Source organism: Tamandua tetradactyla, chromosome 2, assembly GCF_023851605.1.
Source record: "Tamandua tetradactyla isolate mTamTet1 chromosome 2, mTamTet1.pri, whole genome shotgun sequence".
In the NCBI taxonomy this organism is placed as follows: Eukaryota; Metazoa; Chordata; class Mammalia; order Pilosa; family Myrmecophagidae; genus Tamandua; species Tamandua tetradactyla.
The window spans coordinates 18588599-18616418 of NC_135328.1; the positions used below are offsets into that span (position 1 = coordinate 18588599).

At 38.9% G+C, this 27820-nt stretch overlaps 1 protein-coding gene across 1 annotated transcript in view; it reads left to right on the plus strand.

Moving 5' to 3' along the window:
- The first annotated feature begins 790 nt into the window (after positions 1–790).
- The window catches only part of PLPPR1 (phospholipid phosphatase related 1), a 58444-nt gene continuing 31414 nt past the window's right edge, over positions 791–27820 (plus strand). The window contains exons 1-2 of the mRNA XM_077140317.1: positions 791–1007; positions 27045–27177. Of these exons, the coding sequence (XP_076996432.1) occupies positions 804–1007; positions 27045–27177 (337 nt within the window). The 5' untranslated portion in view covers positions 791–803. The remainder of the gene's footprint in view (positions 1008–27044; positions 27178–27820) is intronic.

Here is a 27820-nt window from a genome sequence, read left to right on the forward strand (position 1 = left end):
TCCTCAACCTCTCAAGCCTATGAAATACTGTATCTAAACCTCAGTGAGTATCTAGAACGTTTCTGAGTCAAAGTTAAACAATAACTGTGTCCCTTCTAGGTAAAAAATTGGGGAAGTATATTTGTCTATTGTAAGATATGATTGTCAGCAAAATCTTTGACTTACGGATGAAAACCATTTTGGAATAAAAGCACAACCTTTTTGGAAGGAGATAAAAGTTATGACTGATATAGAGTAATACCTGTACTGTGTTTCCATCCCTTCCAGTAATTTAGGGTACGGTCCTGAAAACTTCTCTTAACTCCTCTAGGCTTCAGCTTTCCCATTCATTCATTCATTCATTCATGAGCCACCTTCTAATATTTATTTTTAGTAAGGTAAGACTAACGCTAATACTTTAGGCTATTTCTAGTAAACAAATTTCACATCCACGTCTTGCCCACCCTGCGGCCCCTGCCCTTTGATTTGCACCATGCATCTGAGATGAAAATATTGCCTTCGTTCTCTTGCCTGCTCTGAGAGGCGGGTAGCAGAAGCTGGTTCTCTTTCAGACCTTGCTGTGGTTTGCGCCTCCGTTGCAAGCTGCTCATTATTTGCTGGGAGGTTTGTGTAACAGATGTTCCAAGGCAGGCAGGCAGGCAGGCTCACACTCCCGGAGCCCAGGGCACGCTGAGCCAGGCACGCGCACACACGGCAATACCCAAACCAGCAGCGCGCCGGGGCAATGGAGGGAGTGCGCTCTGGGTGGCGGACGCTGCAAGGAAGCCCTGGTAATGAAGCCCCGCTAATGCCTCTGTGTGGCCATGCTGTATTTTCAGCTTGTCATCATGGCCGGGACAGTGCTGCTTGCCTACTACTTCGAATGCACTGATACTTTTCAGGTGCATATCCAAGGATTCTTCTGTCAGGACGGAGACTTAATGAAGCCTTACCCCGGGACGGAGGAAGAAAGTTTCATCACCCCTCTGGTGCTCTACTGTGTGCTGGCTGCCGCCCCAACCGCTATCGTAAGTACACAGGGGGCTTGCCTCTTGGTTGTCAGACACCGAGAACAATTCCTGTCTGCCTTTTCTTCTCTCCCCTCTCTCCTTGTGCCTTATCAGTGGCATCCTGCTTCAGCCCAAACAAAATGAAGGGAGCTCTGCCTAAAATCTCATTAAAGTCGGTCTTATCTTTTACAGGTGTTTTTTGGTTTTTGGTATCTGAATTAAAATATGCATTTAGATCTATTGAAAAGCATGCATGAAAGTCAGAAATCATAGGCATGGTTGGTTAAAGTATTTACAGAACGGTTGCAAGGGCTTGTGAAAAAGTATCTTGTGGGTTGTATGCATTGAGAAGAGGTGCTGAGTGTAAATTTGTAAATGCTGGTTTGGTACAGGCACTCAAGTCCATGGAGTACAACATCCACTCCGCCCACCCACAGCCCTGTCTCACCTGCTGTTCCCACTGAACCCCCAGAGAGGCCAGAGATGAGAAATTCCTTGCCCCCGAAGTTTGAAGTTTGCTGTGTGTGGCTCACTCTTAATGGCATTGCCTTGTTCCCTTCCCATCACATTCAATTAAGTTGCAACTTGACCTTCTTTCATTTCATTTTCTCTCTCCTGAGGCAAAACATTGGCCAGGCAAACCTCTAGAGAGACACTTTCAAGAGCACAAGCCCGCAGATCTGTGTTGGCCAGCAAAACAATTTAACACTTAAAACGTTTTCATTTTTATTTGAAAAATGATATTTCATGGTTGTTTTTTAAGGGAAGCTTTTCTGTGTCTGAACGTGTTAGAAGGTCAGATTAGTTGGGATGTAATCTCAGTCCTTCTTTTCCCCTTTTCTCTTCTGATAGCCACTTTCGCCAACTCTCCATCCTCTTCCTGAGCCCCCACCCCCACCCTGCTTTGGGGGAAATGATAGCTGATGAATGTACTGATTTCTCAGACATTTAGTTCAAGTCTTGTTTTCTATGCAAACATTTTGCTTGTTTAAAAATGAGAAATGGAATCAATTTTTTATGAGCGATAATAGAGACATAATGAGTCAGAGTACATTGAGTTCATTTTCATCATGATCCCAGACTCTACAAAACTCCCCTGAATTGGTAAGACTGTGCTGCAGGCATCTGGCCAGCGCTGATGTCCTGCAACACGGGATGTCGAGAGGAGTTACAGATGTCAACTTTGCAGGCCCGATGTACCTGGATTCTCGTCCTGGCCGTGTAACATTTGCAGGTCACTCCACTGTTCCCTCCCATATAAAATTGTGATAACTTGACTGCCTATTTCATCGGGTTGACTAGGATAATTCATATAAAGGACTACTGAGCAGGGAGTGGGGAAACATAGAACCTGGGGAATCCAAGGTTTATGTTCTCCACCTTCTTCAGGATTACAGACCAACTTTCTCAGTCTGAAGAGAACAAAAGACAAGATTCCAAAGAGGACTTCTGGGAGAACTCCTCTGCCAGCTCTGGAGTGACGCACGTGCCTCCTTCCCCCAGGGAATGGCTCATCTCTGTATGGAATTTCTCACCAGTCCAGGAAAGGAGAGAGCATAAAAGGCGCCCTTCCACGTGTTTCAGAAAGCTGCATGCTTCATACCCCAGATAGACCCAGGAGGCCACACTGGGATTCTGTCTGGAATGGTTTAGTGGGGGCTCAGCCTGGAGGTGGTGGGCTCAGACTAGAATCTTCCTGTCATTAGAATATAATTTCTTTGTTTCCACATATACGTCTCTGAGAGGTCAACTGATTTACTAACATATCTTGCTCTCTTCCTCCCAGTCCCAGAAAATATCACTGCCTATGTTCTCTTGTAATTGCTTCTTGAAACTATGGAGATTTTTTTCATTAAAAAAAAACTAAGGAAAGCAAGGAAAAAGAATTGATTAAAATATGAGCAAAAATCAATGAATCAGAAAACAACAGAATTGATAGATAAAATCAGGAGTTAATTCTGTGAAAAATAAAATAGAGAACCCCATGGCAAGTAGAATACTTTTAAAGAAAGCCTTAGCAAAGAACATTGAGCAGATATATATGTAAGCAAAACTACATAAATCTTTAAAATTCTGTACTGTTTTTATTTAAATTGCTTAAATCACAATAAAATTGACAGTTATCTATGAAAATATAACTTACCATCAATGCCTTAAGAATATGTAGAAAACCTGAAACACCCAATAATCATAGAATATAATTTTAAATGTGTCTAAAATTTACATCATAACATAGTATTGGAGACACATAACTATAAACTAAGTTCCTTCAGACTCTCAGGGGATAGAAAATCTTAACCTCTATAAAATGAAAATCCCAAATTGCAGAACCTGAAAATAATGGAAAGCTTTTCAGTCTGCATTACAATGTAAGAAAAACCTGGGTTCCCAAAACTTGCAAAGAAAGTTCACATACATACTCACAAAACCATCGTCACTAGCAACAACAATCTCACTTAGAAATATTTATGTAGACACGTAGGAAAAGATTGGTGGATTTGTCTTCCTAAAAATAAAGACTTCTGACAAAAGAAAAGGTAAATAAAAACTGCGAAAAAATGTTTGCAGAATATAAGACTTAAGTGTAAATATCCTTAATACTTAAAAAGATGAGTTCCCAAAATAAAAATGGGAGAGGAGAACAATAGAGACTTAACAGAACCTAAACTGTGTGCAGATAAACATTTCCATGCTCATTAGTGATCAAAGAAAAGTAATTTTAAAAGATAGAGCATTTTCTCCACCTAAAATTGGCAAATGTTTTAAAGGAACATAGCCCATGCAAATCTAGTCAAATTGTCGACTATTTCCTCTCTGAAGAACAGCTGGCAAGATGCATTAAGAACTTTATAAGCTTTATATCAAATCACTTATTCCATTCCCTGAATTTATGTTAAGGAAATAATCAAAGTTTTACACACATACAAAGATTTTTGAATAGGGCTGTTGATCTCAACCACAGTTTTAATAGTGGAAGAAAATGTATCTAGCTAAATGGACAATACTAGAGGATCCCCAATACATGCTGGGACAGTCACGTTTTTGAAACACCTTTAATGGCAGAAGAGCATGCTTGTAATTTAATAGATTATTTTTTTTTCTTTTTTTTTTGGAGAGAAAGAACGATATTGAGTATTCCAACCTGCAATGCTCTTTGTTTTTATGTAGACACGTAGGAAAAGATTGGTGGATTTGTCTTCCTAAAAATAAAGACTTCTGACAAAAGAAAAGGTAAATAAAAACTGCGAAAAAATGTTTGCAGCATATAAGACTTAAGTGTAAATATCCTTAATACTTAAAAAGATGAGTTCCCAAAATAAAAATGGAAGAGGAGAACAATAGAGAGCATGCTTGTAATTTAATAGATTATTTTTAAAGGAGACAAAAAAAAAACGAAACCCAAAACTATTGAGAACATCGAGACGTGTGGAAGTTTATTGATTTGCTGGAAGCCCAGTGAGTTCTCAACCTGATTACACAGATACCCAAGCACTTGGTTCCGCTTTTATTTTCCTCCAAAGTGAGGTGCATTGCTAGGAACCAGGGCTGATGATAGCTGATGGGTTAATGGCCAAGAGTCATGTGGCCTTGAAATCCTGGTGATAATGTTTGATCTTCCTCCAAGACATGAGAAGAAGTTAGCAGTGGTGGGACAGAAGGCAGAATTCTTCTGATGCTCAGGAACATTTGCTGGCAGCAAGGAGCTGGGTTCCTTTCTTCTGCTTCATCCTAGTGAGGGATGGCCTAAAGGCAGCATTCATTGGACCACCATGGGCGAGATTCCAAGTGCCTAACTCAGCACACCTGCTTGCCTCTGAGTCCGAGGCCTACCTTTTCTTCATGCTGCCAGCATTCTTTCTCAGGTTTGGTCTGTCAAGAGGCAGAAGCCACAATCGGGCCTCTGTCCCCAGTAGTCGCATGTGGTAAATCCTGCTTGCTCTATAGGCTTCAGTTTCCTCATCTGCAAATAGAAGGAAGGGTGGGTCTAAATGATCCCCAAGATCCTTTCCAGTTCTCAGATTCCATGACAGCCAAGAAAAGAGCATTCTGGTTGGAAAGCTCCAAATTTCCAATTCCCAACTCCCGAGTCTCTATTTTCTTTCTTGAGTTCAATTTTGTAGTTCTGTCCCTTCATCAAGGATTTCCCAAGACCTCCACCATTTCTTCATGCCTCCTCAACACCATGTCCTGTTCTTGCTGGAGTAGAAAGAAGGCACAACTCCTCTTGGGTGACTAAGCACTAACTGACAGCAACTTTCAAAGAGTAACTCAACCCAGGCAGCCCTTTGTGCTCTGGGCACCCTCAAGCACATTAGCCATGGGAAAACCTAGCCTGTGACAAAGGTAGGTGTCTCTGTGACAAGACATTCATGTCCTCATTAGCAAGGGCAGGAAAGGCATGAGGGGAAAAAAACCCAGAGGCCATTGGACCTGGCATTTCCTATTTCTTCTTTTGAACTTTGCTGTCAGAAAAGGTCAGGGCCATATTGAAGCAAGGCCACTAGGGATAAACGTTATCAGTCTAAGATCACTGCTATCCCAGATCTTCGGAAAAGGTTGGATCATGGGTTGTTTATTGTGTCCAGAACCATTGAGCCAGAAGCAGTGTCCTGTGCTTGAAAGAAATCTTCAAGGTGCATTTTTTTTTTTTAAATTAGAGGAGTTGTAGGTTTACAGAAAAAAAATCATACGTAAAGTATGGAGCTCCCTTATGCAGGATGCATTCTGGTCTGTCTGGAAACCCTGGCTAAACACTGCCTCAGGTTTCCTGGAGAGACTCAGATTCTCAGAATCAAAGGCAGAGAGCCCATTTGGATAAGAGGATTTATGCAGCTGAGAATCTGATTTATCCTTATTATATCTCAGCCCCAGCACCACAAGGCATGAGAAAATGGATATTAAATCTTTTTCTTGGCCTCACCACAAAGTGACAGGGGAGTATTTAGTATTGAAGCAGCAGTACATTTGACTCCCAGCCTAAGAGAATTGAACCGGCTCATAGTTTGCATGCACGTGTGCACGTACACATCTACACAACTCATCTAGACTTTCCTAGGAAAGGAAGAGACAAATGCAATTTGATAGAAAGGCACCCTTTGGAGGAAACTGTGAGTCTTCATTCAGGGACTTCTGGCTTTAAGCTCCTGCAGTGAATGTAAAAGGCCCAAAGCTCAGTGCAGATCACAGAGTGGACTCTTAATAAATGCCAGCTTGTTGGCTGGCTGATGAGGGACGCAGCTGCCAAAGCAAAGAAAGCATTGTAGGACCTTGTATTCTCTGCTAATCTGCCTCTTCCAGGCTCTGAGCGCTCTTCTCTTTTGAAACTCATTTCTGACATTTTACGGTTCACTTATTTTCCCATTTTTATATTTTCCTATAATTTCCATATTTCAATAATTTCTTCCATAATCACATTTTCTTTGTTGCTAATGTGCTCAGTCCTTACAACTTGCATTTTTCTGAGAAAGATTTATAGGTATCTCCATTAATTGTTGTGGGCTAAAATAATATGTTGAAGAAAACATGCATTTTCCTATTTTCTGGCAACGCTGCAGGTGAATGTTCCAAATCTCCTTTAGAGAGTGTTCCTTCCCCCAACAAAATTCCATAGAGAGATGAGCTTTCCGTGTTCAAAATGCCCCTTCCAGTGATTAGTGTTGATAATAACATTAAGGAGCTTTAATAATCTGCTTCTTGAAAAGACTATTGTTTGCCTAAAAACATGTAATGATCTAGTCACTAGGCAATCACAATGCAGTTTACTGTTTATTGAGAGCAGCATTTTAGCTCAATCATCTTAAATTCCCACATCCTTTGTTCCTATTGCTTAGTAAAAAAGGTGCAAGAGAATTTCCTTACACCTTTTTTCCCTGTACATTATAAATGTGGGGGACCAATTTGTTGCTGCATTCTGTATCAGATGTCAGCTAAGCATGATCTTCTGAACGGATAGATGTGGTCTTTGCATTAAGACCAGTGGGAAGATCCCAGCCCACAAAACTCTTATTAACCCAGTTACTGAAGGAATTTTTGAACTGTCATCATCATCCAAATAGTGTCAATTCCATTTAAGCCTTGATCCTTAGACAGGCATAGAAAGTTTCTACAGCTGCCTTCAGCCATTTATACCTAGTCACGAAAAAGCAGAAGTTAAGAGCTCTTGAACAAATGAAAGCTTAGGAAGTGAGGGGACCAGAGCTTCTCTGCCTTTCTGGGTTCTCACTGAATCTCTCAGGAAGGACTGACACAATGGACAAAAATGTTGGCCATCAGGGCCAGTACCAGCTTCCAATAGCTTGAAATCCCATGGGTTGCCTTTAAACAAAATCTACGATAAAGCCATGCCTGCTTTTCTTGGCAGTGCTAGCAGACATAGAAACCACTCAGACCCAAGTGTCAGACACAGAAAACTCAGAAAGTCAACAAGATCCAGTCATCAGCCTTTGCTGTCCTTTTAGAACTCAAATGACAGAAATGTCAGGAGATATGAAGACTCCGGGGTAGGACACATCCACTTTCCTTTAAGAGAAGAGACTTGGTAAGGACAATGTACCCTGGGATTTTAAAAGTCAATGATGGCTGAAGGAAGAAGCAAAGCAGGGCATCAGGCATTCCCTGGAGAGCTTAACTGAGTGAACTAAGAGTGAAGCCTGATTATGTGATGTCAGAATTTCTCAATAAAGCCTCTTTTTCAGCAACAAACATAAAGGAAAAGATAAAGCTGAAAAGTACCTCATAGGACTTCTAGTCCAACTCCTTCCTTAGAAAGATGAGAAACAGAGGCCTAGCAAGGGCAAGGGACTGGTCCAAGGTCAAACACCTCAGTCAGGGCTGAATGGAGCTAGACCCATACTGGGTCTCCTTATTCTAGGGCCGGGGACAATGATTTCATTCTTTACCATTTCAACACACGTTCTTTCCTAGACAGACCAAGAAGTGAAGGCAACAAACACTCATTGAGCACCTATAGATGCCTTTACATATACTTTATATCCTTTTTAAAATTTTTTGTCTTTTGTCCTTTATCTTTACATATATTTTTAATCTCATGTGTTATTGTGGCAAAGATATATAACATAGAATTTGCCACTTGAACTGTTTTTAAGTGTGCAATTAAGTGGCATTGATAGCATTCACAGTGTGGAATTGTGGTGATCCACTATCTATTTTCAAAAATTTTCATCACTCCAAATGGAAACTCTGTACCCATCAAATAATAACTCTTCTGCCCCCAACCCCCCAGACCCTGGTAACATCTAACTTATTTTTTTGTCTGTATGAATTTGCCTGTTCTAGTTATTTCACTTAGGCGGAATCATACAAAATCCATTCTTTTGTGTCTAGCTTATTTCACTTAGTGTTTTCAAAGTTCATCTATGTTGTAAAGTGTATTAGATCTCTATTCCTTTTCATGCTTGAATAATATTCCATTGTACACATATGCCACATTTTATCTGTTCAGGTGTTAATGGACACTTAGGTTTTTCCACCTATTATAGATAGTACTACTGTGAACACTGGTGTACAAATGTTTGAGTCCCTGTTTTCAGTTTTTTGGGTATATACCTAGGAATAGAATTGCTGGATCCTATGGCAGTACCACATTAAATTTTAAGGGACATATATATATATATGCATTTAATTCTTTCAACAGTTGTCTGACATAGTCATTACCTTCATTTTCAAAACTATGAAGGAAAAACATGCAAAAAGCCTTGCCTGAGTCTCAAAAATTTCAATTACTTGCCCAAAGTTGCACAATGAGCAACTTTGCATAGTGAGAGAGGTGGGCTTTCAGCTCCAAATCCTACATTTGGGGAACAGCAAGTTCCCCAGGTATCAGAGCTACAGATAACATGTGTGTGAATCTAAAACATGAATTCTGCAAACTCTAGGTGCCCTTTTAAATGGCAACTGCGTTAATTAACATGCAGTGAACACCCTTCACAATATGTAATTATAATACATATTCTGGTGATTATTTTTCCATAAACTGTTCCTGTTTTGAAATCTAACTGTCCCCTAAATTTTTCACATTCATATCACTTGCCAGATCTTCTGTAAAACAATTGTGAACAAATACCTTCTAAAAGATAACGTACCAAACTGATGGGCTATATTTCAGGGTTGTTTGTTTATGCATTTGCCATTTGAATTTCCATATTTGAAGGGTAACTATCCATATCACTCAACCATATATTACCATTATTATTAAAATGTTAGCTGTCACTTATGCACGAGGCCAGGTGGGAGATGAGAAGCGTGCAATGGGATTCATTTGCAATTCATTCATTGCCAGATCTGGAGTTTGGTTTTGACCAGTTCTTACTGAAGAGTACTCTCGTTTGCCATGACAAACATTTCTGCCTGTTGGGCAACAATCAGAAAGGCTGTCATAGGCAGGGCAGCCAAGGCTGAACACATGGAGAGCCCCACGTGTCCCAGCAGCAACCAGAGCAGAGTAGGTGGATGGAGCAGAGAATGAACGGAAAAGACACAGATGAAGGAATGTAACCATTGCCAAAACCAGGGTCCTGAATCTTCCCTGATGCACAGAACAGCACCCGATGGGGGCTGGAGACCTGGCAGAAGGAAGAGGGACCCCTTCCCTTCCTGGTCTCCTTGTCTCCAAGCGGAATCTGGTCCTGGATGAGACGATAGGTCCCAGTGGTTAGAAAAATACATCCTATACGTGCTCAGTCAAAGGCAGGAAGATAAGCATCCATAAAGTCCACTCACTGGGATATGAGCACTGTATTGTTTCTTAAAAAAAAACTTTATATTCATCATAGTCTTACCTGAAAAGTGGGAATAACTCATGAAAGTTTAATTTAAAAATGACTCCCTTTCTTCTTTTCTTTTTTTCATCCTTCCTTACTTTCTGATGCAAGCATTCATTGTCACAATATATTCCAGGCATTATGTCAATAACTGGACATATAGATTACTGTATATTTTGCTCTGATTACTTTCTTTTAAGCACCTTATTTCATTTTGTGATTTGAATGTTGTTGGTTAACTGCACCAATCCTTGTACTGCTTATCAATTTTGGCATGAGGTTCTTAGAACATTTTACTTCTAGATTTGTTTGAGCCCTATACCCTTTTATATGGCAAAGTCTATTCAAACTGGCATGGCTTGGAGTGATTTTGTTTAGGTTTGTGTGTGTGCGTATGCATGCATGCATGTGCATATGTGTACTTGTATGCATGTGTGTCTTTAATGAGGATGTATAAATTTTCTGACTATTTTGTTGCCTTGTCTGAGCAGTGAAAAACCTTACTGGGTGGAACTTCTAGAGTTTTTATATGCCTTTCCTATACTCAGAATGCTTTGGGATTTTCAGATAGCTGAAGCAAGCAATGTTAATTTCTTTTCTGATTATTGAGTCTCATGTATTTGTGACTCTCCCTCCCATTTCCCTGTTTTATTTTAGAAGCATATATCATTGCATGGCATTACATTATATATTTATTAGGTTATTTGTTTTCCCCAAATAACAGAGGTTCCCTGTTTGTTTGTTTGTTTTTTTCTAGTGCAGGGCTAGAGCAGTACCAGGCCCAGAATGGGTGTCCCCACCCCAAAACTGTTAAACACTAAATCGGTAAATAAGTGAATTTACTTAATAAGGGAATTTACTTTAAAAGAGACACTTCACTTTGTTTTATTTAGTCTCTAGCTTTTATTTGTTCTTAAGCAATGCGTCAAAACTTCAGTGCTTTCTGGTCCATTTTAGGAATTTCCTCAAATGTACATCTTCAAGGAAATTAAGAGTGAAGGGTTCTATCCGTAAGTAGATCCTTTAAGGAACCAATCTCTTATTCATTCACCAAACGAGGATAAAGCCTACTCATACCAGGTCCTGTTCTGGACACTCTACAAGGAAGGAGAAAAGTCCTTCTCTCCCAGACATCACAGTCAATTGGAGAGGAGCATACAAAGAATAATTGCAAGTAAATGGTTAGATGTCAAATAGAGATCTCTTCCTGGGCTGTGGGAACAATGACAAGACAGGGTCTCTCCCATCCTGGGAGAACCTTGCAAAGGCTTCACTGGGGCGGTGGCATTTTCACTGCGTCTATCATTTATCCATCATTATAGTCTGCCTCATTAAACCTCTATTCCAAAAGACTTTTGTTATTCTGATATGCTTAATTCATTCAGCATTGAGCAACTCTTGGGTACCTTAGCCTGGGCTCAGCCATGGTGATGCAGCTAACACCAGGCCATCCCATAACCAAAGAATCACAGTACAGCTTTCATATGTAATTAGCTGTGATAAGAGATAGAAAGGAGAAACACCAGGTAATAGATTTGTGTATAACAAGAATATGTGAGGTGGTCTGTGGAATCTGGGAGAGTTCCCTCACAGAAATACTATTTCATTTATCCAAGCAGGCATGAACTCATCCCCATCTGTTCCCTAAGATGAAAAATGGTGATGCAAGTCTGTCACAGATAAGAAGGACAAACAAACTTCCCCAGCACTTTATTTTGGCAAGATGGGTCTTACCAGCAAAGAGGGAGGGTGGAGTTCTTAAAGTCATTTAAATATTTTTACATGACAGAGCATTCATCCATTGTTAAAATTCTAAGAGCTGTTAGACACTCTTTTATTTCCAACTCTGCAAAACCATATCTAGACACATCTGCCAGCATGATGCATGCTGGTCCAGCTGTTTGTCTGTTTGAGCCTGAATTCTGTCTTTTTCTCCTAATTCCCACCTAATTCTAAGATACTCTGCTAACCTTAACCTCTGGGGCTGAAATTGAGCCACTATCCCAACTGCAACCCCCCTATACCTGGCCTGTTTTGGACCTCATTGGCCTTTGCTGCTGGGGTCTCTGTGACTGAGCCCCTGCAGTACCATGTTATTCTCTTCATTTGCTCCATTCCCTGCTGGAGCTGGGGCTAAGCAGTGTTCTCCAACCCCAAAGAAGGCTCGTCACTTTCCAGAATATAACAGTCACAAGGCAAGGTCTTCAGAACGAAGGCTGCCTAATATTGTTCAGTTAAAAACAAAACAAAACAAAACTACTCTGGCTATGATATAGTCATACGGAATGTATTGTTAGACCGAATATAACTAAAGTTTTTCAAACTGAGTCCTGTCAAAATAATTCTAAGAGCTTATAACTCTTAATCTTAGCCTGTAGATGTAAAGATATTTCTAGTGCTAAATCATTCTTTACTTTGAGTTTCTTCCCCATTTCTCTCAAATATCAATTTGAACTAGAACTAACCCATTTCGAGGTCAGACCAGGCAGATTTAGGACATCTTTGGGGAGGAGGATCGTGAGTCAAGGAGCACTTTGGAGGCCTAATTGATCTGCAGGGATGTCAGCATCTGACTGCCAAGTAGAGCCAAAATCTGTAGGCCAACATGTCCAGGTTCTCTCAACTCCTAAATGAAATGTGGTTTTGTTTGTTTGTTTGTTTTTTGAGAATTAACCATACCAGGTTCTGGGCAAGGCAGGTTTGGGATTAATAATTGCATTAATATAAATACTCATGGCCCCTGATGGAGCTTCTCAGAGTCTTGAGGGAGAGATGGACAGGGTAAATCCACTAGTCCAAGACCTATTGCTCCTGGTCCAGGAACCTCACAGGGCCTGATGTAAACCCAGGCAGCACCTTGTCTCCTTGTCAGGAGGTATATCTTGGCATTAGGGGTGAAGATCGACTAGCCAGGTTTTCCTAGAAAAGAAAAATTCCCTTCTACCCAGGAGCCTGGGCTTCCTTAGCACTTGGTCCTTGAAATGAATGTAAGATATGGCATGCTATGCCTAATATTATGAGGTCTCTATGTATGTGTATTCCTTAGTAGATTGTGTAGTCTTGGAGGAGAGGGGTCATCTTTTATTCATTTTGGAATCTGCCTCTTTTGTGATAATAATATAACAATTATAATACTAATGTGATGATGCTGATGGAGTTGTTATTGTTGATTTAACAACAATATAATTGAAGTCTCGTAGTGCAAATTATGTTATAGGCACTGTTCTGTGCACGTCATACACACATATACACATGCATATATATATGTAGGGCCATTAATCCAGTAAATAGGCACCATTATTATCCTGATTTTATAGGGAATAAATTGAGGCATAAACAGGTTAAATAATGTATCCAAGAACATCAGAGCTGGTAAGTCACAAGACTGGAATTCAAAGTCAGGAAAGTCTGTCTCCAGAGTCCTTCTTCCACACTATAATTGAACATAGTTGTAGCTCAACATGGAAATATTGGTTTAACTTGGGATTTAATATTGAGGACATGGAAAACCAAGCAGGTTAATTGTAGTATACTTTAAAGTAAGAGATAAAATCGTGTAATGGAAATAGAAATGTAGTCTGCATTCTAGAACTTTCAACACTGGCTGAGCAAGGCCAATTCCCTTAGACCCTCAGTTTCATCACCCATAAAAGGAAAGGAAAATCACCTAAAAGTGATTCTATAGTTTAATTTCCATTACCTGTATTCCTTTCATGGCATTAGCTTTATCCATCCAGTTGGCATCACATAATGGCATGTAAATTCTTAAAATCTTGATGAGGTTTATCTAAAACCAGAGGCCATTTATAGCAACAAAGCACATCTAGAAAGTCACATTCTTCTAAGGGGAAATGTTGACATTTGGACTAGGAAAATAAAAATGCAGTGGGAAGGGTGGACCTTGGCACCTGTTAACCCAGGTATAAGTTCCATAGTCCCCAGTGTCAGTTGTGTACACCCTCTGGGATAAGTTAGTTAACCTTGCCAAACTTTGGTTTCTTCATCAGTAAAGCAAAAATAATGCTCCCTGCACTACTGGGGATCTTATGAGCTGGAAAGAGACTATGGTAAAGTGCCTGGCACCCAATATTCAGTAGATGATGGTGATTAACTTCATATTCTCCATTGATGGGACTCCATCTTCAGTTGTGGTAGCGTCAGAGTCAGTATAAACTTCCCTCATGCCAGTTCTTTGTTTCTTTGTTTGTTCGTTTTTATAAGATATGAGTCTATAAAACAGTTGATGAAAGATTATTAAAATAGTTCTATCACCCATTATTTTTAAGTGTATTTTTCCCCATATACCACTCTATTATTACCTCCTGGTCATACATTTGTTATAACCCATAAAAGAACATTCTTATTCTTGTGCTTTTACCTATGGTCCATCATCTACAATAGTATCACTGTGCTGTACTGTCCTATGTTTCATCTTTTAATTTTTATTCCAGTAATATGTACAGCCTAAAGTTTGCTGTTTTAACCACGTTCACATATATAGTTCAATGCTGTTGATTTCACCCACAATATCATGCTACCATCACCACCATCAATTTCCAAACCTGTTCCTTCAGCCTAAATTGAAACTGCGTGCAATTTAAATATCGACTCCTCATTCTCCACCCCCAAGTGATCGAGGGGTAACCTGTATTCTAGGTTCTAACTCTATGAGCTTGCTTGTTATAATTAGTTCATATCTGTGAGATCATACAATATTTTTCCTTCTGTGTCTGGGCTTATTTCACACAACATAATATCTTCAAGGTCCATCCACGTTGTTGCATGCATCAGGAATTCATTCCTTCTTACAACTGAATAATATTCCATCTATGTATATAACACATTTTGTTTATCCATTCATCAGTTGATGGACACTTGAGTTACTTCTGCCTTTTGGCAATTGTGAGTAATGCTGCTATGAACAATAGTGGGAAAGTATCTGTTCAAGTCCCTGCTTTCAGTTCTTCTGGATATATACCTAGTAATGGAATTACCAGATTATATGGCAATTCAATACTTAGCTTCCTGAGAAACTGCCAGACTTCTTCCACAGCAGCTGCACCATTTTACATTCCCTCCAGCAATGAATGAGGGTTTCTATTTCTCCACATTCTCTCTAAGACTTGTAGCCTTCTGTTTTTTAAATAGTGGAAATTCTAGTAGCTGTGAGATGATATTCTCATTGTGGTTTTGATTTGCATTTCCCTAATAGCCAGTGATGTTGAGCATCTTTTCATGTACTTTTTGGCCATTTGTATTTCCTCTTTGGAAAAATATCTATTCAAGTCTTTTGCTCACTTTTTCATTGGGTTGTTTGTCTTGTGTAGGATGTCTTTATACATTCTGGACATTAAACCCTTATTAGATATATGGTTTCCAAATATTTTCTCCAATTGAGCAGTGTTCTAGTTTGCTAGCTGCTGGAATGCAATATACCAGAAACAGAATGGCTTTTAAAAAGGGGAATTTGATAAATTGCTAGTTTACAGTTCTAAGGCCAAGAATATGTCTCAGTTAAAACAAGTCTGTAGAAATGTCCAATCAAAGGCATCCAGGGAAAGATACCTTGATTCAAGAAGGCTGATGAAGTCCAGGGTTTCTCTCTCATCGGGAAAGGCACATGGTGAACACAGTCAGTTTCTCTCTCATCTGGAAAGGCATATGATGAACACGGTCAGGGTTCCTCTCTTATCTGGAAGGGCACATGGTGAACATGGTGTCATCTGTTAGCTTCTCCAGGCTCCTGTTTCATGAAGCTCCCCAGGAGGCATTTTTCTTCTTTATCTCCAAAGGTCGCTGGCTGGTGGACTCTGCTTCATGTGGCTATGTCATTCTGCTCTGCTCTCTCTCAGATGTCTCATTCTCCAAAATGTTTCCTCTTTTATACGACTTCAGAAAGGAATCAAGACCCACCCAGATGGGTGGAAACACACCTCTACCTAATCCAGTTTAACAACCACTCTTGATTAAATCACATCTCCAGGGAGATGATCTGATTACAGTTTCAAACATATAATGCTGAATAGGGATTAGAAGAAACAGCTGCCTTTACAAAATGGGATTAGGATTAAAACATGGCTTTTCTAGGGGACATAACATCCTTTCAAACCAGCACAAGTAGTTCACCTTTTCCCTTTCTTGACAGTCCTTTAATTCAAAAAAGTTAGATCCCATTTATCTAATTTTTCTTTTGTGACTTGTGCTTTAGGTGTAATATCTAAGAAACCATTGCCTACCATAAAATCTTGATGCTTCACTACGTTTCCTTCTAGGAAGTTTATGGTTCTTTTTTTTTTTTTTTTACATGGGCAGGCACTGGGAATCGAACCCATGTCCTTGGGCATGGCAGGCAAGCATTCTTACCTGCTGAGCCACCGTGGCCCACCCGATTCTGTTTCTTATATTTAGGTATTTGATCCATTTTGAGTTAATTTGTGTATATGGTATAAACTAGGGGTCTTCTTTCATTATTTGCATAGGGATAACTGTTCTACCAGCACCACTTGTTAAAGTGAATATTCTGTCCCAGTTGAGTGAACTTGGCAGTTTTGTGTAATATCAATTGGCCATAATGTGAGAGTCTATTTCTGAACTCTTAAGTCAATTCCATTCATCAATATGTCTATTTTTATGACAGTACCATGCTATTATGATCACTGTATCTTTGTAATATGCTTTAAAGTCAACTAGAGTGTACCCTCCAAATTCGCTCTTCATTTTCAAAGCATTTTTGGCTATTTGGAGCCCCTTGCCCTTCCAAATAAATTTGATAATTGACTTTTTCATTTCTGTAAGGTAGACTATTGGAATTTTTATTGGGATTGCATTGAATCTATAAATCATTTTTGGTAGAATTGTTATCTTAACAATATTTGGTCTTCCAATCCATGAACACAGATGTCCTTACATTTATTTCAGTCTTCTTTAAATTTTTTTAGCAATGTTTTCTACTTTTCTGAATAAGGCCCCTTACATCCTTGGTTACATTTATTCCTAGATATTTGGTTCATTTAGTAATTATTGTAAATGGAATTTTTCTCGATCACCTACTCAGTTTGCTCATTACTAGTGTTTAGAAACACTACTGATATTTGCATTTTGATGTTGTATCATGCCACTTTACTTAATCCATTTATTAACTCTATTAGCTTTGTTGTAGATTTTTCAGGTCTTTCTATATATGGGATCATGTTAGCTGCAAATACTGAAAATTTTATTTCATCCTTTCCAATTCAAATTTCTTTTTTATCTTTTTCTTGCCTAACTGTTCTAACTAGAATTTCTAACACAATGTTGAATAACAGTGCTCATCCTTATCTTGTTCCTATTCTTAGACAGAAAGTTTTCGGTCTTTCACCATTGGGTACAATGTTAGCTGTGTTTTTTTCATATTCACCTGTTCTAAGTTGCTAGCTGCCAGAATGCAATATAACAGGAATGAAATAGCTTTTTAAAAGGGGAATTTAATGAGTAAGTAGTTTACAATTCTAAGGCCAAGAAAATGTCCCAATGAAAGCAAGTCTATAGATATGTCCAATCAAAGGCATCCAGGGAAAGATACCTTGGTTCAAGAAGGCTGCTGAAGTTCAGGGTTTCTCTTTCAAGTGACAAGGCACATGGTGAACACAGTCAGGTTTACTCTCTCATCTGGAAAGACGCATGGTGAACATAGTCAGGGTTTCTCTCTCAGCTGGAAGGGCACATGGCGAACACAGTGTCATCTGCTAGTTTTCTCTCCTGGCTTCCTATTTCATGAAGGTCCCTGGGAGGCCTTTTTCTTCTTCATCTCCAAAGTTTGCTGGCTGGTTCTCTCTGCTTCTCACAGCTGTGTTGTTCTTCTCTGCTCTTTCTGAATCTCTCTTTCTCCAAAATATTTCCTCTTCTATAGGATTCCAGTAAACTACTCAAGACCCACCCGGATGGATACAGACACGTTTCCACCTAATCCATTTTAACAACCACTCTTGATCACTCAAGATCACATCAAGATCACATCAAGATGTGACTCCCTAAGTCATATCTCCAGGGAGATGATCTAATTACAGTTTCAAACATACAGTGCTGGATAGGGATTAGAAGAAACAATTGCCTTTACAAAATGGGATTAGGATTAAAACATACATCCTTTCAAACCAGTGCAATGCCTTTTATAATGTTGAGGAAGTTTCCTATTCTTATTTTTAATGTGTTTTTATCAAGAAAGTATTCTGGATTTTATCAAATGCCTTTTCTACATCAATCAAGATTATTATATGATTGTCCACCTTGATTTATTAATGTGATGTAGTATATTAATTGAGTTTCTTGTGTTGAACCACCCTTGCATTCCTGGGATAAAACCCACTTAGTGATGATGTATGATTCTTTTAATGTGTTGTTGAATTCAATTTGCAGGGTTTTGTTGAGGATTTTTGCATCTATCTTCAATAGAGAAATTGGTCTGTTATTTTTTTTCTTTGTACTAACTTTATCTGGCTTTGGTGTTAAAGTGATGTTGGCCTCATAGAATGAGTTAGGTGATGTTCCTTCCTCTTCAATTTTTTGGAAGAATTTGAGCAAGATTATTATTAACTCTTCTTGGAGTCATTGGTAGAATTCACCTGTGAAGCTATCTGGTCCTCAGCTTTTCTTTGTTGGAAGTTTGTGATGACAAATTCCATCTATTTTCTTATAAATTGGTCTGTTGAGGTCTTCTATTTCTCGTGGAGTCAGTGTAGATTGTGTGTTTCTAGGAAGTTGTCCATTTTGTCTAAGTTGTCTAATTTTTTGACATGCAGTTGTTCATAGTATCCTCTTATGATCCTTTTTTATTTCTTTTGGGTCAGTTGTAATATTCCCCCCATTTCTTATTATATTTATTTGTATCTTCCCTTTTTTTTTTCCCTTGTCAGTCTAGCAAAGTGTTTGTTGATTTTATTGATTTTCTCCAAGAAATAACTTTGGTTCTGTTAATTCTCTTTATTTTTTTTATATTCTCAATTTCACTTAATTTTGCTCTAAATTTTGCATTTTTTTTTGTTTTTTCCTTCCCTTGCTATGGAATTACTTTGCTGTTCTTTTTCTGGTTCCTCCAGGTATGCAGTTAGGTCTTTGATTTTAACTCTTTCTTTTTAATGTAAGTGTTTAGGGCTATAAATTTCCCTCTCAGCACTGCTTTCACTGAATCCCACAAGTTTTGATATGCTGTGTTCTCATTTCCATTCATTGAAATTTCTTCTTTGACCCACTGATTCTTTAAGAGTGTGTTCATTTGACTTCCATGTATTTGTGGATTTTCAGCCTCATTCCATTATGGTTAGAGAAAGTGCTTTATATAATTTCAATAATTTTAAATTTAGTGAGACCTGCTTTGTGACCCAACATGTGGTTTATTCTGGAGAATAAGCAATGACCACTTGAGAAGAATGTATATCCTGCTGTTTGGTGGGGAAGTGGGGTGTGCAATGTTCTGCATGTGTCTGTTAGGTATAATTTATTGATCATATTATTCAATTTCTCTATTTCCTTACTGATCTTCTGTTTAGATGTTCTATCTATTGGTGAGTGGTGTATTATAGTCTCCAGCTATTATTGTGGAGACATCTGAATTTCCTCCCATCAGTTTTGCCAGTGTTTAGCCCATGTATTTTTTTTTTAATTTAAAAAATTTTTTTAAACATAACAACATACAAACACAAACATTCTTATCATATGTTCATCTGATTCTTGGTATATAATCGAAAACTCACAATATTGTCACCATGATCATGTCTTAGAACATTTGCATCAATTCAGAAAAAGAAATAAAAAAGAAAGAACAAAAAAACTCATACATACCATACCCCTGCCTCTCATTGACAGCTAGTATTTCCATCCACCCAATATATTTTAGCCTTTGTTTCCTCTATTTTTTTATAGCCCTTACCACTCCCTTTCATTGATCGTTAGCATTTCAATATACTAAATTTATTTTAACATTTGTTTCCCCATTATTTATTTATTTTTAATCCATATGTTTTATTCATCTGTCTATACCATAGATAAAAGGAGCATCAGACACAAGATTTTCACAATCACACAGTCATATTGCAAAAGCTATATCATTATCCAATCATCTTCAAGAAACATGACTCCTGGAACACAGCTCTACATTTTCAGACACTTCCCTCCAGCCTCTTGAATATACCTTAACTAAAAAGGTGATATCTGTATAATGCATAAGAATAACCTCCAGGATAACCTCTTCACTCTGTTTGAAATCTCTCAACCATTGACACTTTGTCTCTTTTCTGTCTTCCCACTTTTGGTTTTCTCAATCCCATGATGCTGAGCCCCATCTCATTCTAGGATTTCTGTCCCATGTTGTCAGGAAGGTCCACACCCTTGGGAGTCACGTCCCACGTAGAGAGGGGGAAGGCAGTGAGTTTGCTTGTCATGTTGGTTGAGAGAGAGAGGCCACATCTCTGCACTAAAAGAGGTTCTCTAGAGGTGACTCTTAGGCCTAATTTTAAGTAGGTTTAGCCTATCCTTAGTGAGGATAAGTTTCATATGAACAAACACCAAGTTGAGGGCTTGGCCTATTGCTTTGGTTGTCCCCACTGCTTGCAAGAATATCAGGAATTCTCCACTTGGGGAAGTTGAATTTTCCCCCTTTCTTTCCATTCCCCCAAGGGGACTTTGCAAGTACTTTGTAATTCACTATTCAAATCACTCTGGGATTTATCAGGCCATCCTACAATTAAACCTTGTCCTACTCAAGGTTCCATGTACTTACGGTGTTCAGTTAAACTATTCACATAAGTTACATTAGGAAATACACTAGTCAAAATATAACTTTTGTACCAAATAAACATTTTTTTGCTTTAGTCTCACACATAAAATAAAGTTTGAAAATATGAATTGCCATCTATTTGCAACACCCTGCAATATTGACATTGCTTTGTTCTTTCTCATGCAAAAACATTTTTTAATTTGTACATTTAGTCACTATCATTGTACACTCTAGGCATTCCTAGATTATACCATCTCAGTCTTTATAGTCTATCTTTCCTTCTGATCTCATTTGTGCCTCCAGCCCTCCTCCTTCTATCATTCTCACATTCAGCTTCATTCACTGTACTAAGATTATTGTATTACAGTTAGGTAGTATTGTACTATCCATTTCTGCATTTTTACAATCATTCTATGGCACAATCTGTATCCCTTCAGCTCCAATTACCCAGTATCTACCCTATTTCTATCTCCTGATGGTCTCTGTTCTTAACTGAAATTCTCCAAGTTCATTTACTAATGTTAGTTCATATCAGTGAGATTTTATTAATACATAGTGTCCTTCCTTGTCTCTTTTAATTGTTTTACATTTGAAGTCTAATTTGTTGGATATTAGTATAGCTACTCCTGCTCTTTTCTCATTGTTGTTTGCATGCAATATCTTTTCCTAACCTTCCACTTTCAACCTATGTTTATCTTTGGGTCTAAGATGCATCTCCTGTAGACAGCATATGGATGGGTCCTGTTTTTTAATTCATTCTGCCAGTCTGTGTCTTTTGATTGGGGAGTTTAATCCATTAACATTTAGTGTTATTACTGTAATGGCAGTACTTTCTTCTACCATTTTGTCTGTTGAATTTTATATATCATATCTAATTTTTCTTTTCTTTACCTTTACTGGTAGTCTTCATTTCTACACCCTTCTCCACACCTCTCTCTGCTATCTTTTCCTATCTGTCTCTAGTGCTCTCTTTAGTATTTCTTGCAGAGCCGGTCTCTTGGTCACAAATTCTCTCAGTGATTTTTCACTGAAAATGTTTTAATTTCCCCCCTCACTTTTAAAGAACAGTTTTGCTGGATATAGAATTTTTGGTTGGCAGTTTTTCTCTTTTATTATCTTAAATATATCATACCACTGTCTTCTCACCTCCATGGTTTCTGCTGAGAAATCTATGCATAGTCTTATTGGGCTTCCATTGTATGTGATGGATTGCTTTTCTTTTGATGCTTTCAAGATTCTCTCTTTTTCTTTGACATCTGACATTCTGATTAGTAAGTGTCTTGGAGTATGTTTATTTAAATCTATTCTGTTTGGTGTGTGCTGCACTTCTTGGATTTGTAATTTGAAGTCTTTCATAAGAGTTGGGAAATTTTCAGTGATAATTTCCTCCACTAGTTTTTCTCCTCCTCTTCCCTTCTCTTCTCCTTCTGGGACACCCACAACATGTATATTCATGCACTTCATGTTGTCATTCAATTCCCTGAGTCCCTGCTCATATTTTTCCATTTATTCCCCATATTTTCTTGTGCTTGTTGGATTTCAGATATCCCATCCTCCAGTTCACTAATTCTATCTTCTGCCTCTTGAAATCTAACATTGTAGGTTTCCATTGTTTGTTCATCTCTTCTACTGTGACTTTCATTTCCATAAGTTCTGTGGTTTGTTTATTCAGACTTTTGAGATCTTCTTTTTGTTTGTCCCTTGCTTTCTTTATATCCTCCCTCAATTCATTGATTTTATTTTTGATGACGTTTTCCATGTCTGGTCAAACATTCTGAATTAATTGTTTCAATGTCTATATCTCATTTGAATTGTTGGTTTGTTCCTTTGACTGGGCCATATTGTCAATTTTCCTAATATGGTTCATTATCTTTTGCTGGCATCTAGGCATTTATTTCCTTAAATAGTTTATTCTGGAGATTGTTTCCACTTTTCTTACCTAAGATTTTCTTGCCAGATGACTTTGTTGTCTATCTGTTCTTTGACATTCAGCTCAGCTTATTCTGGACCTCTAGCTTAGGTTTTGTTTAACAGATCAGAATTTTTCAGTTTTTGTTTTCTTGTTTCTTGCCCTGCCTGTATGGTGCCTTTTTCCCCCTTAGGAGAGTATATAATACCCTACTTAGGTATTATAGAGCCTAGTCAGATTTTCCCAGACCAAACTGGCTCCCTCTTAGGAGGAAAGAGTCACCTGCATCAGTTTTCCTTGAGGGTGAGACCCAGCAGGTTGAAAGACTTTCCCATGAAGCCTCTGGACTCTGTATTTTTCCTATCCTGCCCAGTATGTGGCACTTGTCTGCCTGCAAGTCCCACCAGCATGAGGTGATGTGGTACCTTTAACTTCAGCAGACTGTCCCTGCTGGGGACGTGGTTGAGACAGAGTAGAGGTTGTAGGCTGGCTTTAATTGCTTCAGTTTTCCAGACTCTGGGTTTTGAATTCCTTGAGGAAGGGATTCCACCTGTGCTGGGCCCCACTCCTCTCCTGGGGAAGGCACAGCCTCCAGAAAAACTCAAAAACAAGCTTAATTCTGCCCATGCCTGGGGCAGTTGGAGCCTGAGAAGCTCTGCAGCTGTATCCAAACAGCAATCAAGCTGTAGAAACACAGCCACACACACAAAAAATCCTTTTCAGAGCAAGAACCCTTAGTCCTCATGTTTGTCAATCAAGAGCTTAAGTTAGTACATTGCTTTGTGTATCTCCAGGTCCTATACGCCCTGTCCTTTCCTTCAGAGCCCAGACCCTTTCAAGTAGTATGTGCTGTCTGATCCAAAAATCCTCTGTGGTTTTTTTTTTTTTTTTCTATCAGCCCTGACTCCTCTGTACTGAGGCAAAAACCAGCAACCTCAGCTTTTACTTGAAGTTCAGCTGAGGTGGGGGCCTATTTTTAGTAGTTAGAATGTGTTAATTAATTCCACCATTGGAGCTTGGTTGTGCTCAGCCCCTGCTGCTAATGAAGTCTCTTTCCTATCCCCTCTGTGAAGCAATCTGTGGGGGAGGGGCGCCAGCCACCACCACTTGGGAAACTCACGGTTCTGGGTGGGCTCACAGCCTGTCCAGCTTGTCCAGGCTGGGGTACGCTGTGTGTCTGGCCACTGATGTGGTCCCAGCAGTTGTTCTGTACTCTTCCTGGTTATTTACTAGCTGCTCTGGAGGATGAATTAAATCCTACACCTCACAAAGCCACCATCTTGGCTTCACCCTAGCCCATGTATTTTTGGGGCACCATGGTTAGGTGCATAAGTATTTACAATTGGTTATTTCTTCTAGGTGGGTTGTCCCTTTTATTAATAAATAGTGTCCTTCTCTAGCTCTTATAACAGTTTACATTTAAAGTCTATTTTGTCTGATATAAGTATAGCTACCTCAGCTCTTTTTGGTTTACTACTTTCATGGGATATCTTTTTCCAGCCTTTCACTTTCAGCATATTGTGTGCCTTTGAGTCTAAGGTGAGCCTCTTGTTGACAGCATATAGTTGGATCACACTTTTTTATCCATTCTGCCAATTTACCTTTTGTTTGTGGAGTTTAATCCATTAACATTCAATGTTATTTCTATAAAGGCAGTACTTACTTCAATCATTTTATCCTTTGATGTTTTATGTCATATCTTTATTTTTTCTTCCTTTTTACTCTTCTAGTTAACCTTACTGATAATATTAATTTCTTTACTCTACTCCAAGCCTCTGCTTCCTGTCTTTTCTTTTCAGCCTGCAGAACTCCCTTTAGTATTTCTTATAGGGCAGATATTGATGAACTCTCTCAGTTTATTTTTATCTGTAATATTTTAGACTCTCCATCATTTTTGAAAGAATTCCTGTCTAGCAGTTTTTCTCTTTCAGTACCTTAAATATATCATACCACTGCCTTCTCACCTTCTGATGAGAAGTAGGCATTTACTCTTATTGTGATTCCTTGAATTGTGGTTCCCATGAATCACTTTTCTCTTGCAGCTTTCAGGATTTTCTCTTCGTCTTTGGCCTTTGACATTCTGATTAGTATGTGCCTCTGAGAAGGTCTATTAGGATTTTTTTCAGTTTGGAGTACGTTATGTTTCTTAGACATAAATATTTATGTCTTTCATAAGAGCTGGGAAACAGCCATGATTTTTTCAAATACTCTTTCTGCCCCTTTTCCCTTCTCTTCTCCTAACTGGTACACCATTACACATATGTTTGTACACTTTGTGCTGTCATTCAAATCCCTGAGACCCTGATCAATTTTTTCCATTCTTTTCCTGTTCTTCTGTCTGTAAGATTTCAATTGCCCTGCCTTTTAGTTCACTGATTCTTTCTTCTTTCTGTTCAAACCTATTGTTTATGTCCTTAATGTATTTTAATCTCTTCAATTGTTTCTTTCATTCCCACAATTTCATGTTTCTTTTCATATTTTCAAATTCTTCTTTATGCTCACAGAGTGTCCTCTTAATATCCTTTGTCTCTTTAACCATATTGTCCTCATTCCTTGAATTGATTTAGGAGATTTGTTTGAACGTCTGTTATTAGTTGCTCCAAATTCTACATCTCCTCTGAAGTTTAATTTGTTCCCTTGATTGGGCTATATCTTCCTGTTTCTCAGTACGGCTTGTAATTTTTGGCTGATGTCTATACACCTGATTATCTTGATGTGTTTACTCCGAATGTCAGTTTCCCTCTCTTGCCTGGGCTTTCATTGTAGATTAGCTTTGTGTTAAGGCTCCTCTTTGACATTTGGTTCAACTTATTCTAGATCCTTGAAATAACCCATGTTTAATTGATCAGATATGTGGCACAATTTTTAAGATTGCACTATTTATGGAATTGTTTCACCCCTAGGAAGAAGGTTCCTTTCTGCTTCAGAAATCTTAATCTGTTCTGGTTTTGTTTGTTTGTTTGTTTTTGTCTTTGTTTTGCCTCTATAGGTTTTTTTTTAACACTCCTTTTGTTTTCTCCAGCTGCTTTTGCCTGGAGAACAAATTCTGGGAGGAGGGCCACCCCAGAAAGGAGTTTACCAAGTCAGTGTTTCCCAGCCAAAATAGGGGCAGAAACCCACAAAGGGGATGCAACCAGTTACAAAGTGCCCTGGAAAGAGTATCAGGAAAGAAGCTAAAAGCTTTGTTGGTGGCTTCCCAAAGCTGTGCTTTCCTGGCCTTCCCAAGCAAATGGTGCCCCTCAGCAAACTGTTTCCTGCAGTCTTAAGAACTTACTGCGCCCTTAAACCTCCACTGGCTCCAACCCTGTTGGGGGCAGGGTTGAAACAATTGCTGCCACCACTTTTGTCCAGAGTGGATTGAAACAGTAGCTCAGAGCCAGGACCCAGTGATCCAAATTTGCTAATCAAAATCCATGATCAGCACTCATCCATTCTCCAACCTGTTCTTGGGGAAGAGGATTTGAATGTCTCTTTCTGACAGCAGCAACCAGCCAGGGACTGGATCTTGAGGGAGCCCACCATGACAGAGGGGAATGGGTGCCAGCTGCCACCACACAGAGTGCTTTACTGCAGTTTGTCAGTCTTCTCACCCACTCTTCCCTGGATACTGTAGTGTCCTTCTGGCCTCTGGAGTCCCAGAACAGTTGTTTCAGATACCTCCTGCTTGTTTACTAGCTATTTTGGACAAGGGGTGATTCCTGGGATCCCTAGTCCACCATCTTCCCCAGAAATCCAATCACATTTCACACTTAAGGGACATTCCCGAGGCAGGAAAAGTTGAAGGGCTGCGTCAGTGCCAGAGATGACTATGTATGGAGCAGGATGCTGAGGGTAAATTTTCCTCATACAATTGTTGTCTATAGCCCCCTTGCCTGGTCTCTGGGGAGGCCAACTTTTTGAGTTAGGGTTGATGGATGGCAGCGCCATAACTTTCCTTTTGAGATGAGGTACCACCAGTTGTTTGTTTTAGAAGTGCACACACACGGTGCTAAAGGATAATAAAGATAATATAAGATATGGTCCCTATCTTCACGAGCTTACAATCTGTGGAAGGGCATTTTGATTTAAATGATAATATATCATTCAAGATAATAACAAGAAAGAGGTCAAAATAGAAAGAAAGTACAGAGAACGAGTTCAGAGTAGAAGAACTATATCTCAGGTGAAAGTATTCAAGTACAGTTTTATTGTGGAAATAATGGTAGCACTGCCAAATAATGAAATAAGAATTTATTCTGATGTATGTATATCATGCTCTTTTGTTCACTTAGGCCATTTATTCCTCATTATTGCAATCCACAGATTGAATTAACAAAATTCAATCTCAGCATGAGCCTTATAAATTCTATTACAGCTTATTATTTCCACTCATTATTTGATCTTAGAATATAATGTTGTAGCCTGAAAACTACCTGACACTATCTATTATTGTTTCCTCTCATTCTTTTGAAGAATTAAGCTATTATCTAACCCTCCTTCTGCCCAACATAACGTCTTTCAATAGGATTGTATACTCTCAAAAGTTGTTTAATGCCACTTTTTTATCAAACAGTTCTTTCAAACTGTTTTATGAAACAGTTCTCCACCATGATGTTTCTTAAACATTCCTTCCCCAGATTTTTATTGGTGAGATATCCATGTATTTCATAAAGTCAACCAGAGAATCCTTGATTGCCCAGGAGAAAACTATTCTGACTGGAGAATGCTGTTACCTGAACCCCTTACTCCGAAGGATCATAAGATTCATAGGTAAGTACAAGAACATGCTGGACTAAGCCCTTACTTATAAATAAAAAAATGCTAAAGATTTTAGGGCCACTGTCCGATCTGCTTCCTGCATACATAATTAAAGCAAGTTCTTCAAAGTGGGGAGTCATTAGATTACCATCAAATGGAATTATCTTTAAAAGTTACTACTTTTTTGTTTTGTTTTGTTTTTCCTGGCAAAGGTAAGTCATGCCTTTTTGTAACCCAACCCCTCTGGGGCAGGGTCTAAAGAATGGAAATTGTAACTACCTCTGTCATTTAGGGAGTCCAGATTGTATTTCCAGAGACTTGGTAAAGTCAGTCTGTGTTCACTGTGTGGTATGATTTCAGGCATCCATCATCCAGGAAGGATTCAGATTCTCTTTTGTGGTGCCTGAAATTCCCACTCAACTCATTACATTGGAATGAGGCCTGGATGACCACTATTAAAGTAGACATTTGTCACCCTAGAGGAGCATCACATTCCCACATTCATAATCAGTGACACAATAGGTTTAACCTATGCTAACAGAGAGCTGGATCCTGAGAGAATAAAGCAGGGGCATTCTACTATTGTCAATTAATGGTCACAGCATGAGATGCTGGTTGTAGGGTAGGGATGATAGGGTGGGGAGACAGCAGGTAA